Source organism: Tenrec ecaudatus, chromosome 13 (assembly GCF_050624435.1).
Source record: "Tenrec ecaudatus isolate mTenEca1 chromosome 13, mTenEca1.hap1, whole genome shotgun sequence".
NCBI lineage: Eukaryota > Metazoa > Chordata > Mammalia > Afrosoricida > Tenrecidae > Tenrec > Tenrec ecaudatus.
The window spans coordinates 126,823,870-126,842,813 of NC_134542.1; the positions used below are offsets into that span (position 1 = coordinate 126,823,870).

The window sequence follows — 18,944 nt, forward strand, 5'->3', positions numbered from 1 at the left end:
CTGTTATGAACATTTGTGTAGAGGTTTTTGTGTGAACATAAATTTTCATTTCTCTGGGAGAAATGCTGAAAGAATACAGTTTTCCAGGTCATATGGTCATTGCAAATATAGTTTTTTAACAAACTGCCAAACTGTTTTCCAGAATGGCTGTACCATTTTGTATTCTACAATTAGTGTAGACGCATTCTGGTTTCTTCATATTCACACCAGCATTTGGCTTGCCATTATGTTTTTAAGGTCATTCTGATGGGTTTGTAGTGACAGGTTATTGTGGTTTTAGCTTGCATAATCTGGATAGCTAATGAGGCTGGACATTTTCTCATAAGCTATTTCCCATCTGTGCACACCTGCTCCTTACTTACCAAGACAAGCATATGAAAATGGAGGCTGGCTACATCACCGCACAACTCCCAGATTACATCAATATAGAACCGTCAAGCCACTGGGAACTTTGGCCCAGGAGAGCTGGCCTATAACTTTAGTCCTCACACCCAGTGTTACTCTCACCTCACACCTTGGCTAGACGCATGTCATTAAAATGTACAAAACAATCAGAAAGAGGTTTTACTATTGTTCAGGTATGAAATGTCAGGTCACAATATAGTTGATAGCGAATAGGTCTATGATCTTCAGTGCATGAAATATCTCTTTATATGTCTCGCCTGTTTTCTAATTTGATTGCTTTATTTTAATGTTGGGTTTTCAGAGTGTTTATACGTTCTAGTTGGTGTGAAAGGACAAGGGGGTACCCCCCAGCAACCGCAATGGTGCCGCACTGAGTGGAGCATTGGGAGTACCTATTTTTCCTGTAGGCGAGCGTCAAGCAACTGACTCTGAATTGGTGCATGTGAGTTAGTGCGTTTGAGGTAGTGTATCTGAGTTAGTGCATCTGGGTTAGTGCAACTGAGTTAGTGTGTCTGAGTTCGTGCATGTGAGTCAGTGTGTCTGAGTTAGTGCATGTGAGTTAGTGCATGTGCTAGTGCATGTGAGTTAGTGCAACTGAGTTAGTGCGTCTGAGTTAGTGCGTCTGAGTTAGTGCATGTGAGTTAGTGCGTTTGAGCTAGTGTGTCTGAGTTAGTGCATGTGAGTTAGTGCATGTGTTAGTGTATCTGAGTTAGTGCGTGTGAGTTAGTGCGTGTGAGTTAGTGCGTGTGAGTTAGTGCGTGTGAGTTAGTGCGTGTGAGTTAGTGTGTGATTTAGTGTGTCTGAGTTAGTGCGTGTGAGTTAGTGCGTGTGAGTTAGTGTGTGAGTTAGTGCGTGTGAGTTAGTGCGTGTGAGTTAGTGCGTGTGAGTTAGTGTGTGAGTTAGTGCGTGTGAGTTAGTGCGTGTGAATTAGTGCGTGTGAGTTAGTGCATGAGTTAGTGCGTGTGAGTTAGTGCGTGTGAGTTAGTGTGTGATTTAGTGTGTCTGAGTTAGTGCGTGTGAGTTAGTGCGTGTGAGTTAGTGTGTGAGTTAGTGCGTGTGAGTTAGTGCGTGTGAGTTAGTGCGTGTGAGTTAGTGTGTGAGTTAGTGCGTGTGAGTTAGTGCGTGTGAATTAGTGCGTGTGAGTTAGTGCGTGAGTTAGTGCGTGTGAGTCAGTGCGTGAGTTAGTGCATGTGAGTTAGTGCGTGTGAGTTAGTGTATCTGAGTTAGTGTATCTGAGTTAGTGCATGTGAGGTAGTGCATGTGAGTTAGTGCGTCTGATTTAGTGTGTCTCAGTTAGTGCATGTGAGTCAGTGTGTCTGAGTTAGTGTGTCTGAGTTAATGCATGTGAGTTAGTGTGTGTGAGTTAGTGCATGTGAGGTAGTGCATGTGAGGTAGTGCATGTGAGGTAGTGCTTGTGTTAGTGCTTGTGAGTTAGTGTGTGTGAGTTAGTGCATGTGAGTTAGTGCATGTGAGTTAGTGCATGTGAGTTAGTACATGTGTTACTGCATGTGAGTTAGTGCTTCTGTTAGTACATGTGAGTTAGTGCATGTGAGTCAGTGCATGTGTTAGTGCATGTGAGTTAGTGCGTCTGAGTTAGTGCATGTGTTAGTGTATCTGAGTTAGTGCGTGTGAGTTAGTGCATGTGTTAGTGCATGTGAGTTAGTGCGTGTGAGTTAGTGCGCGTGAGTTAGTGCATGTGTTAGTGCGTGTGAGTTAGTGCGTGTGAGTTAGTGCGTGTGAGTTAGTGTGTCTGAGTTAGTGTGTCTGAGTTAGTGTGTCTGAGTTAGTGCGTCTGAGTTAGTGCATGTGAGTTAGTGTGTCTGATTTAGTGTGTCTCAGTTAGTGCATGTTAGTTAGTGCATGTGAGGTAGTGGCATCACCTGGGAAGGTTCTCTCTGGTCACCATGATCATTTTTATAAAAACAGTTTTGCTCAAACCTCGTTTTTTTGTGTTGGCCAATTTAAGAGAATAGGGTAAGGGGGTGAAATTTTGGTTCCTGCTTGGGGAAAATGTCACAGAACCTGCTGTGATGTTGAACATGGCTTACAAGGGCAGCGCTTTGAAACAACTCAAGTGTATGAGTTGGTTTTCTTGTTTCAAAAAGATGAAATGTCGATTGATGACAAACCTTGTTCTGGATGTCTATCAACTTCCCGAACAGACAAAAAGGTGGACAAAATTTGTGCACTTGTTTTCAAAGATTGACAACAGACCATTGAAGAGATGGGGAAGTTATCTGGACTTTCTAGAAGCTCGGTTCAGCAAATTTCTTTCCAAACCTCTTTCTGGACAGCTGTCAACTTCCTAAACGAAGAAAATGTTGATTTCTATTGAGTTTGGAGTTCGTTCAACCGGGTCAGACTGTTAATCAAGCTTTCTATTAGAGGTTCTGAAAAGATTGTGTAACAGTGTGTGACAAAAAAGGCCTGATTTGTGGCAGATGGGGGACTGATTTTGCCACCATAACAATGTACCTGCTCACACAGCCATCACAGTGTGAAAGGTTTTTGGCAAAAAACAGCATGCCTCTCTTGCCCCATACCCTCAATTCACCTGACCTCGCTCGGTGCAACTTCTTTGTGTTTCTGAGAATGAGTTGGTACATGAAAGGACAGCGATTTGACACCATAGAAGTAAAAAAAATTGTAGGAAAAATAAACCAAAAAACTTGGGAGGTGCTGTCAGCCATCCAAACAGATGAGTTTGAAAACTGTTTCCAAGAATGGAATTGCAGATTTGACAAACGTATTAAGTGGAATAGAGAGTACTTTGAAGGTGCTAAAGATTAAATACATAGCTTTGAAAGAAAAGTTTCATTTTGGCGGGGATACCCCCTTGTCTTTTCTTCCAGTCTATAGAATATCTTTCCATATTCTTAATAGGATATTTTTCAAAGAAAAGAATTACTTTGATGTAAACTGTTATATTTTTTCATTTGAGGTCATAGGTTTCGCATCAAGTCTAAGAACACTTCGCCTAGCCCAAATGCCCGAGAAGTATGTTCCTAATCGTTTGATATCGCGCACACACATTAATTTTAGTTCCTCACTCATTTCTCATGCTCCAGAACAAGGGCTTTATACAATATCACACAATATATGAATATATTGTCTCATATAATATATAATGATAGAAAACGATTCCTAATATAAAATACAAAACAAATATAAAAATGTTGGTCTTCCACTTGCACCTAAACTTGCCGAGGTGCGCCCCTGGCAGCCCCCTCTGAGGGCTGGTTGAAAGTGCCGGAAAGAGCAGGTAGCAAGATGAGCACTGGAGAAACGTTCAGTGACTCAGCCCAAAGTTGGGAGTTTGAATCCATCCTGGAAGAAGGCTTGGCAAACTGCGCTCATCATCACCATGATTATTATGGTCTAGGAAACCAGATGGAGGCAGTGCTAACCTTTCATACAGGGTCGCTAAGAACTGGAGTCACTTCACAGCACACAACGACAGAGAAGATGAGATGCAAAGGCAAGAAAAAAAATCCTACCACTGTGACTGAGGGGGCGGGGAGTGCAGAGTGGAGACCCAAAGCCCATTGGTAGGCCACTGGACATCCCCTTACAGAAGGGTCTCGGAAGGAGATGAGACAGTCAGGGTGCAGTGTAGCAACGATGAAACATACAACTTTCCTAAATGCTTCCTCCTCCCCTCCCCACTATCAGGATCCCGATTCTCCCTTGCAACTCTGGCCAGACCAGAGGATGTACACTGGGACAGATAGGAACTGGAAACACAGGGAATCCAGGGCGGATGATCCCTTCAGGACAAGCGGTGTGAGTGGCAATGATACTGGGAGGGTGGAGGGAGGGTGGATTGGAAAGGGGGAACCGATTACAAGGATCTGCATATAACCTCCTCCCTGGGGAACAGACAACAGAAAAATGGGTGAAGGGAGACGTTAGACAGTGCAAGATATGACAAAATAATAGTTTGTAAATCATCGAGAGTTCATGAGGGAGGAGTGTGTGGAGAGGGAGGGGAGAAAATGAGGAGCTGATGCCAGGGGCTTGGGTGGAGAGCGGATGTTTTGAGAATGATGAGGGCATTGAATATACAAGTGTGCTTTACACAATTGATGGATGTATGGATTGTGATAAGAGTTGTATGAGCCCCTAACAAGATGATTTTTTAAAAAAAGATGCAAAGGTCAGAGCCATTTAAGTTTCCTTAGAATACTTACTTACCAGGTTAAAATAGCTCCCTCCCTCCCCAACTTTCTGACAGGAAAGGGTTAAGACAGGGGGGGGGCTTTTCTGTGAGCAATCCACTCTTCTCCCTGAGAGCTTCAGGAGTTCCATTTCCCTGGGGACAGACACACTGGCCCTTTCCTGCTTAAATCCTTCAGAATGATCGAACCTGGCCTGCTTCACTCTACGCTGCTGTTATGGGCTGAATTGTGTACCATCTCCCCTCCTGCCCCAACCCAAATATGCAACATGAATTTATAGGTGTGTTCCTTTTTCATTGTTCCATTATTTAATGCATACCCAGGAGGTTCTGAGTCTAGTCCCTCATTAGAGAAAAGCACACATTTCTGATCTTTAAAGCTGTCTACTTGTGGTATGTTTCTTGCAGTGGCACTACAAAACTCAGATGCCTTCCCACCCTAGGGAGAGGGAGACTCGGTTCAGTGTTGGGCCTGGGCCTGGCAGGCAGCTCAACTTCAAGCATCAACAGAGAGAACTGCTGACAAGTCTGTGAAGTGTTTGCTTCACTTGGAAGAAAGGAAATGCCACCGAGGCCTCAGTCCATGCTGGCTGAGACGAGTCACTGCTTGCTCTGAGGAGTCCGTCCGGATCTTCACTGCGAAGCCAAGCCCCAGACTGGACCCACAAAGGATGGCGACTCTGCACAAGAGAGCCAGTCAGCAAAAACTAGTGTCGTGAATAACAGCTTTATCACAGTTCTCAAAAAAAAACCTCGTAAGGTTCCGAGTACTGATAGCAATAAAAATCTCAGCTTCTCAGAGAGGATGGTGGGGCTACTCAAGACATGTTGTCCCCCAACTGGAGCATACGGAGACAGGGGACAATAGTGGGGACACGCGGCGGGGAGGCAGTGTGGGAATGGAGCATAGCAGATCAGCAATTGGAGTAAAGCCGAGCCACAGAGCCCCTGAGGAGCCCCAAGAATGGATGTCGGATGAGGAGGGGCAGCCCCTGGATCTCCCCCAGGACCAGGAGAGAGGGTCTCATGGGGGCCAGCAAACAGACCTGAACCTATGTAGGGTTTGTTTTTTTCCCCCCTCTGGTCTCTTTCTCTCTCCTTTTCTTTCTTCAATTCTATGTTTTCTTATTGTTCGGACTAAGGCATGCATGGTTTGCCTGATTATATGGGTTGGACATGGAGGGAAGCCCGGGGAGAAGGCAAATGGGGCCAATGGCCCTGGAAGGCAGAGGGGTAAGAAGGAGGTGGGGAGAAGGGTGTGGTGAGTGGACATCGTCATGGACAGGGGAACAACTAGGGAAATCGAACCAGCATCTAGGAGAGGGTAGAGATCCTGGGGGTATTAGAGCAACACCAAGCTAGTGGAGAGGAAGCACTAAGAGGTGGAAGAAGGGGAAAGTGATGGCGGGGCAGGAGGAGGCAAAAGGAAACAGAGGCAAGCTCTAGGGAGCAAAGGCATGGATAGGGAGATTAACAGAGGTGTGCACTTATGCAAATACATTAATCCATAACACTAGTGGTATTATTGGCCTATGTACATATATTTATAAGGCAATACACTGAAGCTGCAGATGGGCCTCCGGCCTCAGTTCATACCTTCCCTCAATACAAGAACACTTTGTTCTAACAAATTGGCATTCTATGATGCTCCCAACTCCCACCCCACCCCCCACCCCACATACACACACAGGATTGCTGAAGACAAAATGAGTGTATAAGCAGATGTGGTGAAGACAGAGAATGGTGCCCGGCTATGAAAAGATAAAGTGTCTGGGGTCTTAAAGGCTTGAAGGTAAACAAGCGGCCATCCAACAGTGAAGCAACAAGCCCACATGGAAGAAGCACACCAGCCAATGCGATCGTGAGGTGTCACTGAGACTGGGCAAGGGCATCAGAAGACTTACAACAAATAGTAAACAAACAAACAAAACTGCATTGGTGAGAATGGAAGAGAGACCCAAAGCCCATCTACAGATAGATAATAGAACATCTCCCCCCAGAGGGGTCACGGGGAGGGGATGAGTCAATCAGGGTGCGGTTGAGCACCAATGAATCACACAATATACCTCTGATCCCTGGAGGCCTCCTCACCTTCCCCAGCCTCCACTATCATGACCCCAAGGCTGCCTCCCAATCTAGACTAAAAGGGAGCATGTACACAGATATAGGCAAGCGATAAAACTCACAACACATGGAACCTAGGAACAGGCATATAAATAGAGTTACCAAAGTGTAGGGGGGAGGGGGGAGAGGAGAGGGGACAGATCGCAATGAATGGCACATAGCCACACACCCCCAGACATGGGGAAGAAAACAGAAACCAGAGGGGAAGGGAGACCGCCCAGTGTGAGATTTGAAAATAAATAACAATCTACAGTCTATCAAGGGGCCACAAGGGTTGGGGGTGGGGGCAGGGAGGGAAAAAAAGAGGAGCTGATGCCAAGGGCTCGATGGAAATTAAAGGTCTAGAAAAGAACGATGGAATATATGTATAGATATGTCAGCTACAATTGATGTATGGATTATAACAAACGTTGTCAGAGCCCCCAATAAAATGATTATAAATTAAAAAAAAAAATCTCAGTGCCTCTCCTGAGCAAACACCCACAAGCAGGCATATTTCTCTCCTGGATCCCAGCTTCTTAGTGGGTATGCCTCTGTGGTCTGGGTCTCTCCACCTGCTGGGGGCCCTGCCCCTAAATCACACTACGCCCTTTGTGTCCTTGGAGGAAACAGTCATGAAAACCAAGGAGAGGGAAATGAAGGCAGCATGTTTCAAAAGGAGTGAATTCAAAACATTCGGGCTGATTCCTAATGCTCGGGGGTGATGTACCATCAAGCGGAAAAATGGTGTCAACAGGTGCCTCAGCCACACCAGAAAAACACCAGAAGCAAAACCAAAAACATCTCCCTCCCCGCTGAAAACGACAGGGCATTTGGGCAACTGGAACTGTTTACCCTGGGCCTTTTCCTCCCACCTCTCGCCCGACAACCAGCCGGCAGAAAGGAGGCACGTGACCGGGGAGGGAATTACGAGGCATCAGGCAAGGCTGGGCCAGGCAAGGTCACTTCGGCAAGCTTGAACTGAGCGGCAGGTCATTGAGCCTGGCACGCGCTCGCTCAGAGGCTGGCTCCTGCTAGCGGCATCTCAGCCACTGCCACCCTCCCTGCCTGCTTTGGAGCAGACTTGCCAGTGGTCCCCATCCGAGTGGGGCAATGAAAGGGCCAGTGAGCCAACGCCAGCCACAGCTTCTTAGCTGCCTGTCACATTGATCTAGCACCACTTTAGGCTGGCCTGACGCTCAAGGACCTGGGCAAACGCTGGTCCTAGTGTGCCCCTTCCTCTTAAGAGTGTACTCAGCTACCACTCCACTGTTTCCCAAGGAGGAGATTCCCCGACCCCGGCAATCCATCAAGCGCATGCAAATCGTGGCCCAGACAAACAGCACCCTGCTTGGGAATACTGGCAACAAGGATGGCTGTGTACACAGACCCTCACTTCTGATTAGCCTCATGATGATTGGCGTGTGCTCCACCTCCTTTGAAATACTCCAAAGTAAATGGTACAAGTTGACTCAGGCTGACCTCAAAGAGTGCCCTTTCCCGAGTGGCACCAGCGACAGGGAGCTGGCTACACACAGCTTTCACTGCCGGTTACTACAGCCTTTGGGAAAACCCACAGGCAGGCCAGCCAGGCCTTCGAGAGGGTGATACTGACAGACTGGAGACTGCCTGGAATTGATCCAATTTGCCGGGCATTATTCAGATTCAAGCCTGGGGGCTGGGGAAGCAGAGAGACGTTAGGAACAGCACAATGACAGGCTTGCTCACATCCGAAGGCTGGGGAATCTTCCAACCTCCACCACTTGCAATCGGACGTTTTCAGGAAGGGCAGGGTGCTACCTTCTTTCAATGCTCTGAGGAATCCACCGGGGAGCAGGCTCAGGGGGTTAAGAAGAGAGGACTGCGCTGTACAGTCGCTACCTCCTACAGAGACAAAGAACATGGTTCTCAGATGGGTAGACTTGGCCTGGGTCTGCAGCTGCACACTGGGCTCGGGCCTCTCTCCTGAGCCCCAAGCTATCTGTCCACCCCTCAGGGGAGGCCTCTCTCCTCCCTACACCTACTGAACTGTGCCTCCCACAGGGGAAGCTCTAGCATCTACCCAGCACACACCAGCCCAGTCTCCCTTCTTCCACTGAGCTCACCTCCCAGATGAGGCTTGGGGCTGGTCACATCTCAATACCCTGCCTGCATCACCCGAATACAGCCTCGGCAGTTAACTGCAGTCGAGTGAGCCCTAGGTGGGCCACAGCAGAACTGGGCTTCGTGGCATTCTCTGGGGCTGAGTTTTCAGAAGTACGTTGCCAGGCCTTTCTTCCGAGGTGCCTGCTGGGTAACTCACTGTACCACCCCAGGACCAAAATCTTCCTGATCCCTCCCTAAATCCTGGCAGTCACCTAACCAGCCCCCTTGTATGGCCGGTCCTCAAAGCGGCCCGAGTGAGCTGTCTGAAAAGTAGCTGCCACGTGGCTGCCGGTCGGAAACTTAGACAAAGTGCAGGCTAGGGGCTGTGTGTGAACTGGGAGCAAGATCTGGCACTTAACAGCTGCTCCGGAAATGGGGATTCCCCCATGGCTGTGCTTTTAGAGCCTCCGACGGAAAAGGCCAGGCTCTTCCTCCCGCTGGTGCTGGTGCTATGTGAAAATAAGAGATCTGGACACTAATGAGCAACCCTCCCATACCCGACAGGGGTGGTGCTGCCAGACAGCCACTCCTTCCCCGTCTGAGTGTCATCCGCCCAACAGAGGGGAGGGGGCGCAGGCTTCCAGGACGCACAGACCATTTGATTGTTCCAGTTTCTCACGCCGGGTGCCTGCCTGCCCCAGCAGCCACCTCTGAGATCTGTTTGTCCAAGTGGGCGCGGAGCGCCGTCTGTTGCTATGGCTGCCACCCAGGCCTTCCAGGCAGCCAGGGAGAGAATCACGGGCTCCGGAGGCCAAGGCACATGCTGCCCCCACAAGGGGACAAGAGGAGCAGGAGGAGAGTGGCTGGAGGGAGGGCAAGGGAACCAGAGGGCAGCCAGGTGCAGGACGCTGCCCAAGGGCAGTCTCTCCAGAGCCCTGACACCACAAGACTGGCATGCCAGGCCCAAGAAGGGGATGTTCTTGGGACGAGAGGCTGCTCTGTGTGAGGTCGGGAGGGCATTGGGGCTGGAAATGAAACCACAGTCTAAGCCTGGAGCAGGGGCGGTGAGTGCTGAGGCTGAGTACAGGGAGGAGTCTGTGGGTGACGGGGAGCCTGCTGTGGACACGCAGATGGAGAACACAGCAGGCTGGAGGGGGCAGGGTGGGGGGCTTGTCCTTCCCAGCACTCTCACCATTCAGAGAAGGGCAACTTTCCTATTGGGGGGAAGACAAGAAGGCAGATGTCCTGGAGGAGGTAAGAGTGCAGCTGGGACTTGCAGGGCTGTAGGACTGGTGGCCGGAAAGGGCGGGAGAAGAGACTGGGGCCTTCCTAGCGTGAGAGCTGGAGATGGATGGGGCAGGCTCCAGGGCCAGGAAGGTGGTAATGAGTGCAGATGCCAATGAGGCTGGGGGCGGTGAATAGACAAGGGGGATCCCGCCTTCCAGCCTCAGTCAGGTGTGGGTCTAGGCGAGGGACTGGCACGGCAGGTATCCACCGCCTCTGGCCTGCCCGCATCCAATGGCTGCAGCGGCTACTCTAATGTCACCTGGCTTAAGGGAGGCTGGAGTGCGGGGCCCAATCTGATTAAATCCACCGTCTCGACTCAGGCCCCCGGCTGTATATCTCCAGTGTGGGCGAAGTGACACCGCACAGCCTGCACACAGCTTCATTTCTGAAAAGAATGTGTGAAGGGGGAAGGTCAGGAGACAGGCACGGTCGTAAATTTGATGGACGGTTTAGCTGGAAACCCCATTAAATTCACACGCAGCTCTATGCCGGGCAATGTCCTTCCTCCGAGTCTGCTGAATGGGGCCAAGGAGGTGAGGGACTCACTTAGTAATGCCCTCATTTCTTGGTGTCTCCTATTACCCAGGGGATGCAAAACCCATTACCCATAAGGTTTAGTAGCACTGGGTCCCAAGACGACGGTATTGTCCTTTACCTGAGCTCTCTCCTTGTCTGGGAAGTACGGCTGGGCAGACTGCTTCTCCATCCCCTCCAATCTCAGTGCCTCAGGCCTCCCTCTGGTGCCCCGAGCTGGGGATTTTACCAGAAGTCCCTGACCTCTCTCTGACTTTACCCCCTTCCCTTCTAGAAGTGAATACCTCTCTAGAAAGATTGAAGTTGCTGCGGCAGCCAGAGCCATTCCAGAGACTGGTTGTGGATGCACAGTCAATAAAACCCCAATGTGGGGTGAACTGTCTAAGGTTCCAAGCTCTATCACCCGACCCTGATGGCACAGGAGGTTACACACTGGGCTGAGAATCGCCAGGCCAGAAGTTTAAGCCCACCAGCTGCTCTTTGGCAGAAAGACGAGGCTTTCTGCTTCTACAAAGATTGACAGCCTTGAAGGGGCAGCTCTGCTGTATCTTAGGTAGTCCTTAAGAGTGGGAATTGATTTGATGGCGGTGGGTTTGGGGTTTTAAACTTTTGTTTATCTCTCCACTCTGCATTTATACAGTTGGGATTCCTTGTACCTGGCCTGTATCTTTGGGTGGCTCGCTGGCTCCCTGGCCCCACCTCATCATGCCATGGGTCATGCTGCTGCCAGCTCGCCTGACCCATCCCCCCACGTTGGTGAGGCCCAGGGGAAAGGTGTGGGACCAGCCTCACTCAGACCAGCCTCTGCAGCACTTGTGCATGTGACACAGGTAACTTCAGGGCACTTGGGAGCCAGGCCCAGGGACCCTGAATTTGAGTTGCCCTTCTTGAAAGGGTCACCTTCGATCCTTCAAGCGAGGACTTCCGTGGGTGTCACATGGTGCCAGATGTCTTACAGGATCTGCCCAGGAGTCCACTAACCATCCTGAAAGGCGAGTGCTGCTAACCCATCTGTCCGACGGAAACCAAGGCACCGAATCCACATTACTATGGTAACATGGAAGCCCACGTTCATGGACTTTCCTCCCACATTTCCCCCAAATATTGGTAGTTCCAAGAATGTAGCCCTTCAGAAAAGTTCATCTCCACCCTAAAGGTTCTTGTGTCTGACGGTGGAAATCATTCTTCAATACGTGGAACTGAGCTCAATCTCACCTCACATCGAAAGTTTTCATTCTCAACAGTTCAGAGCATAATACTGATCGAGAAGACATCAGTCAGCTGGGGGCAGACATGTGCCATCTTATTCCCGCAAACATCTCAATTGTCCTAACCTCGTCCTCAACTCGGCTTCCTTGCTTTCCCCACGTGGTGGGTTCCAGGGTATGACTGGTAACGTGGCAAGCCTTGCTTCTTATGTAGGCAAAACAGCTTCACTGGTCTCCCGTCCCTGGGGCAGAATTGGGGCCTGGAGGAGAAAGGGTGGAGGAAACCCAGGGTTCAGGGCTGAGATTGAGACTCGGGGTTAGGGAAGGGGTTCTGCCCAGACTGGACGTGCTTGGGGAACCGAACCCTCCCTTGCCTTAAACGTGAATGGAGCGTATTGAAGGATGGCTAGGTGCTAGGCAACCACCCCCTGAGCCTGCTGCGGAGAGGGCCTCATCAGGCCTGCCACCCCTCCCTCACTCTGACAGCAAGCCCATTCTTCCCCATAGGAAGCCTTCTGCGGAGTGAATGGGGTGCATGCACAGGCGACGACCCAGAACATTTAAAGCGATCTCTCTGGACACTGCTGGTTCCTGGCGGCACGAGCAGTGTGTGCTGGGGTGCCCTGGGGCGTAGCCGTCACAGGCTGGGCTGCTAACTGCAAGGTCAGCAGTTCAAAGTGCCAGGACCTCCTCCGGAGGACACAGGCTCTCTCTGCTGCCAGAGAGTTCCCTTTCAGAAAACCACAGGTGCAGTTCCGCCCAGCAGGGTCGCCAGGAGCTGGAATCGACTTGATGGCGGGGAAGGAGGCTAACTAAAAGGTTCCACCCCATGGTGCTGCCGAAGAAAGGTCTGGCGATGTGCTTTTATCGGGAGTTAAAGAACTGTGGGATTCCAAGAAATAGTCCCCGGGGAATAGTCCCTTAAGGCCCGGACTCAATCAACTGTGTGTTCTCCCTTCCACTACGGTCTCCGTGTGCCTCCTCACTGCCAGGGGCCGAACGAAAAAGAACTGTCGAAGGCCCACTCTTTGCCCTTTGGTGTTTGATTGACATCCCAGACCCAGACCCGAAGGCACAGCTCTCCTCCGTGACACACGGGATGAGCTAGAACCGACTCAAGTTGACTTCTCAAGGAAACCTTTGTTCCCAGCGCAGCAAGCAAAACTGCAGAACCGCACCAGCACTCGCCACGTGGGCATCCTAATTGGCACGTCCACTCCTCCGGGCTGAAAGGTCGCCAGCCGGGGAAGCCCAGCGGGGTGTTGACGGCAATTTCTGGTCTGACAACTGACCTGGAGCGGCAGCGGGGACAGGCCCTCGGAGGCGAAAGGTCCTCTTCAGAGCGGTGCTTGCAGACAGCTGACCACATGGAATCGGAATCGACTGGTTTTCATCCACAAACTCTTCAAGTGCTAATTATGGGTTTCTGCAGGTGCGGTGGCCCAGCCGGCCATTCGGTGACTCAGGATTTGCCTCCAGCTGCTGAGACTCACCCATGACTCAGTCCATGTTCAACTGGAGGCAGCAGCCAGGCAGAGTGAGGGAAGTGGGTGTGTGCCACCTACAGGTTCAGTTGGCCCTGACTGATCCTCTACCTCCCGAAGAGAGCTCATGACCGCGGCCTAGATGTCTCCTCTCCGTGCTCGGGCACCTTCCAATTCACCAAAGTGCGGATTCTACGGTGCACCTCTGGGCCACCCGCCCTCACTGACCCAATCCAAGCTCCAAAGCCCCAGCTGCCAAGGTGTCTCCATCCTTCCCAATACTAAGCCCCTTCCACTGACAGACCCTGCTAATGTCAGACCCTTTCCCTTGGCCCCTGCTTCTCTGTGAGCTCCCCTGGTCTGAGCTGCCCCCCAGAACTAAAGCCTGCCCAGCTGTGGAAGGCAGACACGGGAGCCACAGAACGTGGCGCTCCTGCGCTCTCTGGGTGAGGAACCAAGTCCACGATGAGATGTCTGCTAGACCTAGGCCCGACTGCACTGTGCAAGGCCAGAGGTCGTGTGCACGGCCACCTTGGATGGACCCAAGAGGACAGAAACAGGCAGGAGGTATGAGTGCCAGGGCTTCCAGGCCCTGCACAAATCTGAAATCTAGAAAAACTAGACCCAGTACTTTTCTTTGTACTACAAGATGTAAATGTTCAACGGAAACACCATATCATGAACACGATCCTGCATTGTGCGTTTTTTTTTAAGGGTTAGGTCATTAAGAGTCTTCCTAACTATCATTTAGTACCTTCATAGGATCTCATTCTATAGACGAGCATTGATTTATTGGCACTTTCCCCGCTACTCAGCCAGGCCTTTAACTGCTATAAAATGGCTTTACTACGGCCATGATTCTGCTTATGTAGCACTTCTTAGGCCTAATTGCTGGTACACAGAGATGGTCTTCCTCAGCTCGAGGTGTAATTGACCAGAAGATGCAACGACTAGATCTGATCTGATCTCACAAAGGGGAAGGAGTCTGCTGTCTACAGTTCTTTCTCGTTCAGCCCCCGGCAGCGAGGAGCATGCGGTGGACACACAGCGGAAGGAAGCACCAACAGGGGACTGAGTGCGTCCAGTATTAAGTGAATTCCCTTAGGGCAATTTCTTGGAAGTCCACAATTCTTTAATTTCCTGATCAGGAATCCACGTTCGATGAACACTTTCATACACCCACCTCAACCTGAACAATGCTTATGGAAAACAAAACATCAGAGAAAAAGTAAGCAAACTTTTCGAAACCAACCCCAGTATCAAAGCGGAGGCAATTGGCTGGCCACGGGCCTTAATTCTTAAAACTACTATACACGTAACTGGAGCCACAACAATATTTCTCTGAAGTTTAGCCCCAACAGAAATGCAAGCATATGCTATGATGCAGCACAGCATAGTTGTAGGCAGATTGGAAAGTGCCCGATGTCCATCAACAGCTTAATGACTACATGAGTACTGGGGGCCATCTTCATGCAGAGGAGACCGCGCCGTGGTGAATGGACAGCCCACACCACCACGCAGCACCAATGAGTCCCAAGTGCACGCACTGCCTCGTCCCAACTGGTAATGACGGGCGAACTTGGACGTGAACACTATGCTTTGGTGTGCTCTCGGAACCAGGGGAGTCGTTGCTGGGGAGGGGGTGGGGCATGAAAGGGTGCGAGGAGGCCTGAGCACAGAGAGCTGGGTTTGGGGGGCAGGGTGCTGGTGAAGGCTTGCTTCTCGATCTGCGTGCAGCTAACAGAGGTGTGTTCCTGATGACAAAAGGCCATCGAGGTACACACTGAAGGTCTGTGCCCTGCCTACACTCTTGTTACTTTCTGATGGTGATTTAAAGGCTGGATGGCCATTTACCACCTTCAGCTACTGCTTAAAGGCTGTTTTGAGCATCTCTGTGCCGGGGACTAGAAACCACTAAGTGACACAGGATTAGGCCTTTGGGACAGGAGTCTAGTCTCAGGATAGTTTGATTGGCCTCAGAAGGGCAGTAGTCAGCAAAGCCCAGCACACAGGGCCCTAAAGCACAGGAGCAGCAAGCCCCAGGATCTGGGTTTGCTGAGAAAGCGGACAGGCTGGGTTCTGCGCCAAGTCCCAGCCAGAGGCACAGCAGCTTCCTGCAGTCCTGTGGCTTCCATGGCTGATGTCCAGCCCCTCCCAGGCCACACCCTCAATCCTTACCGGGTCTTCTCAAGCCCACTTTTCCCTCTACTGACCCTACTGAGGGGCAGCTGCAGGTTCCATGAGCCCTGAAGCTCATGCACCTCGGGAGCCCTCAGTAAGCACAAGCCCCCCAAACCAGGACTCGAATGTTAAGTATAGCGCCTGGCAAAGGGGCGGTGCACCAAGGCCTGGAACATTACATGTCATTTGCTCCCCAGTCAGTGTGCCTCGCAATTCTGAGCAAGTGTTTTCCAGAGACTGCCTCAGCTTGGGCCAGCAGCACCTTGCTCCTCTCGTTGGCCTTCGCTCTCCTCTGCCATCCCCCACCGACCGTATTTCTCTGGTGCACATGTCAAGTATTCTCCCTGACAAGACTGTTGTTGCCTACTTGTTGCCACGGCGCTGGAAACTACAGCATCAGCGTTTCCAACACCCGCTGGGTCACCGTGGCAGATTGTTTTCTGAAGAGCTTCTAGATTCAGACAGGCAGGGAGAAAGGAGCTACCGAATATACTCGTGTATAAGCCGAGTTTTTTTTTTAATTTTTAATTTTAAACATTTTATTAGGGGCTCATACAACTCTTACCACAATCCATACATATACATACATCAATTGTATAAAGCACATCTGTACATTCTTTGCCCTCATCATTTTCAAAGCATTTGCTCTTCACTTAAGCCCTTTGCATCAGGTCCTCTTTTTTTCCCCCTTCCTCCCCGCTCCCCCTTCCCTCATGAGCCCTTGATAATTTATAGATTATTATTCTGTCATATCTTACCCTATCCGGTGTCTCCTTTCCCCCCCTTCTCTGTTGTCTGTCCCCCAGGGAGGAGGTCACATGTAGATCCTGTAATCGGTTCCCCCTTTCCAACCCACTCACCCTCTACTCTCCCAGTATCGCCACTCACACTCCTGGTCCTGAAGGGATCATCCACCCTGGATTCCCTGTGCCTCCAGCTCCTAGATGCACCAGTGTACAATCTCTGCTCTATCCAGACTTTGTATAAGCCGAGTTTTTCGGCGCATTTTGAATGCCGCTTTTGTGGTCAGATTGGGTACCTTGGCTGGTATTCAGGTTGGCTTCTAATGGAGTGTATACGGTCCTTCCAAAAATCAGTCAATGAAAACCCTGTGGGAAGCAACAGACTGTCGTACAGCTGATTTGCTTGGGACCTGCTGTCCCGGGGACCTGTCCCTGGAAGATCTCACATTCAATGAAGTGGAGGGGCCGTGAGGGCAGAGACCCCGGGTGAGGGGGATGGACTAGAACATGCCAGCAATGGGGATGGCAATGCAGGGCTATATTTGCTTTTGTTGTACAGAAAGAAGGCCACCACCATAAGTTGGGTTCACTCAGTGGCAACTTACAACATCATCTTTGCAATGGTAGCGGTGAATTGGTGAGCCTCAAGGAGGAGGCGAGGTAGCCTGACCTCTACAAGCCCCTCAAGTCAGAGCACATGCAATAGAGGGGCCTTCTAGTCGCTTGCCCTGGGGGTGGGGGCGTGGGGGGATTACTTTCTAAGGGAGACATGCTATTCTTGGCTAGATGCTCATACATCTCTTGGTCACTTCCTGTCAACCCCAAGGAAGGACTTGCAACTGCCTGACCACTGGCCCCTTTGCACAGTACAACACCACAGCATCTCCCTGCCTTCTCTCACCCCACTGCCAAGTGCTATGCTTACTCTGTAGCTCATGCTCCCTTAGAACATCGAGCATTTGGTTGGATAGCAATGTCTGAGGATGGAGGGCGGGGAGGGAACGGAAAGGACGAAGCAGCTATCATCTGCAGGTGCCATTTTGACACGACGGAACCGAGCAAATACACCGAACAAGCAATGGCCATGGCACCAGGCCGTTTGGGTAAGAGATCAGCTCTGCTACATGGCAGTGGTGGGTCTCCTCAGCCTAGCCTTCCTGGGCTGCCAAATGCAAATAGTCATGCTGTGCGGACTGGCTGGAGGAACAAAGACAATGGAAGGAGAGAGACAGACACAGCAAGGACTCAACGAATGTCAGGTTTGTTTGTTTGTCTGTTTGTTTGAAGTTCTGTTCTTCTCATTAAACAACAGTGTGATTCTGGTTATGTTCCGCCTAATAACATGTTTCTTGAAAATCTCTGCATATCAGAATGAACAGAGCTAATCCCTCTGAAACTGGCAGTTACAAGTTAAGCTGCGAACCACAAGGTCAGCTGTTTGAAACCCCCAGCTACTCCGGCTAAAAGACCAGGCTTTCTACTCTCGCCAACTTTCACTGTCTTGGAAACCCACGGGGTTTCTACCCTGTCCTACAAGGTGGCTAAAAGTCAGAAGGTGACCCTCTGACAGTGGAGTTTGCTTTTTGTTTGGGTGCCAGTCCACAGAATGGGTGTGTCAGAGAGAGCTTTCCCCTTTCCTGGCTGACGCACAACTGAAGCTGCTCCCAGTTTTTTGTTTCTGAAAACAGAACTACAGGGCCCTTGCTTGGCTAGGTGCACGTGAGGCCATTTCTCTGGGGGAGATCCTGAGATGGGAACTTGCTAGATCAAGGGGTGTCCTTTTTTTACTATATGCTGCTGAAATCCACCTGGACCCCCACACAACTGACACTGGGCCAACCACCTGAGTGCCCCAGCCTCGCATCCTGCCCGGGGAGGCCCCACCAGCCTGCTGACTCCTCACCGAGCTGAGGCAGAATCCCTGAACAAGAAAGAGACTGGAGTTTTCCTCTTCTCGGGCTTCCGTAACACTTCCAATGCCCCATCCATGCAGGGAGGTGCCCCTTTTGTTCTCAATGGACGCACTTGGCTTTGTCTTGTCAAGGCTCCGTCCTTCGGTTGGGTTGTATACATGGCAGCGGGTTTTCTGGGTCCCCGGTGCTGTCACTCTGTTGGTTGCACCATTGCAAGCAAAAGGGGCACTGGTGACTGTGGGATAAGCACTTGGCTGCCAAGGGCAAGGTCAGAGTTTCAAACTCAGCAGCTGCTCTGTGGGAGAAGGCCGAGGCTGGGCACTCCTATCAAGATCCACCCCTCAGAAGCCCTCCGGTGGGTGGCTAGAAGTTGAAGTCCCCTGGACAGTAGGCGTTGGTTTGTGGCTGCTGTAGTTGTCTTTTCGATTCAGTTCAATGGTTTACCACTTTAGTTCGAGGCTACAATCGACTTTGCAATACAGTGGAGAGAAGGTGGGCAGAGGAAACAGCTTGACAGAGAGAGAGGTGTTAGACGGCAAGAAGAGTCCACATTAATGCTAGGAAGGAGGGATTTTTGCATAAACTTTTTCCAGCTCTGCTGAATGTTTAAAAGTCCTCATAATAAAAAGATTGGGGTTAAGAATATACGCCATGCCAGACAGTCAGACATACCCATCTTGTTATTTCATGGCGCATGCATTTTGTCTTAGGAGGCCCCCATCAGCAAAGGGGCAGGTGAATGAAATCACTTATTTTCATACTTTTGAGCTTTAAAAAAATTCAATCTTGAATTCATTTGAATTTATCTTGGAAAGAGTATAGGG

The 18,944-nt window shown here is 50.4% G+C and overlaps 1 protein-coding gene across 6 annotated transcripts in view; it reads right to left on the reverse strand.

The window, feature by feature from the left end:
- GLI2 (GLI family zinc finger 2) overlaps positions 1-18,944 on the reverse strand; it is a 304,945-nt gene that overhangs the window by 111,834 nt on the left and 174,167 nt on the right. The window contains exon 3 of one of the 6 annotated variants that reach the window (XM_075530224.1): positions 8,414-8,569. The exons of the other annotated variants lie outside the window; for them this stretch is intronic. Coding sequence (XP_075386339.1) covers positions 8,414-8,569 — 156 coding nt within the window. The remainder of the gene's footprint in view (positions 1-8,413; positions 8,570-18,944) is intronic. 6 annotated transcript variants of the gene reach the window in all.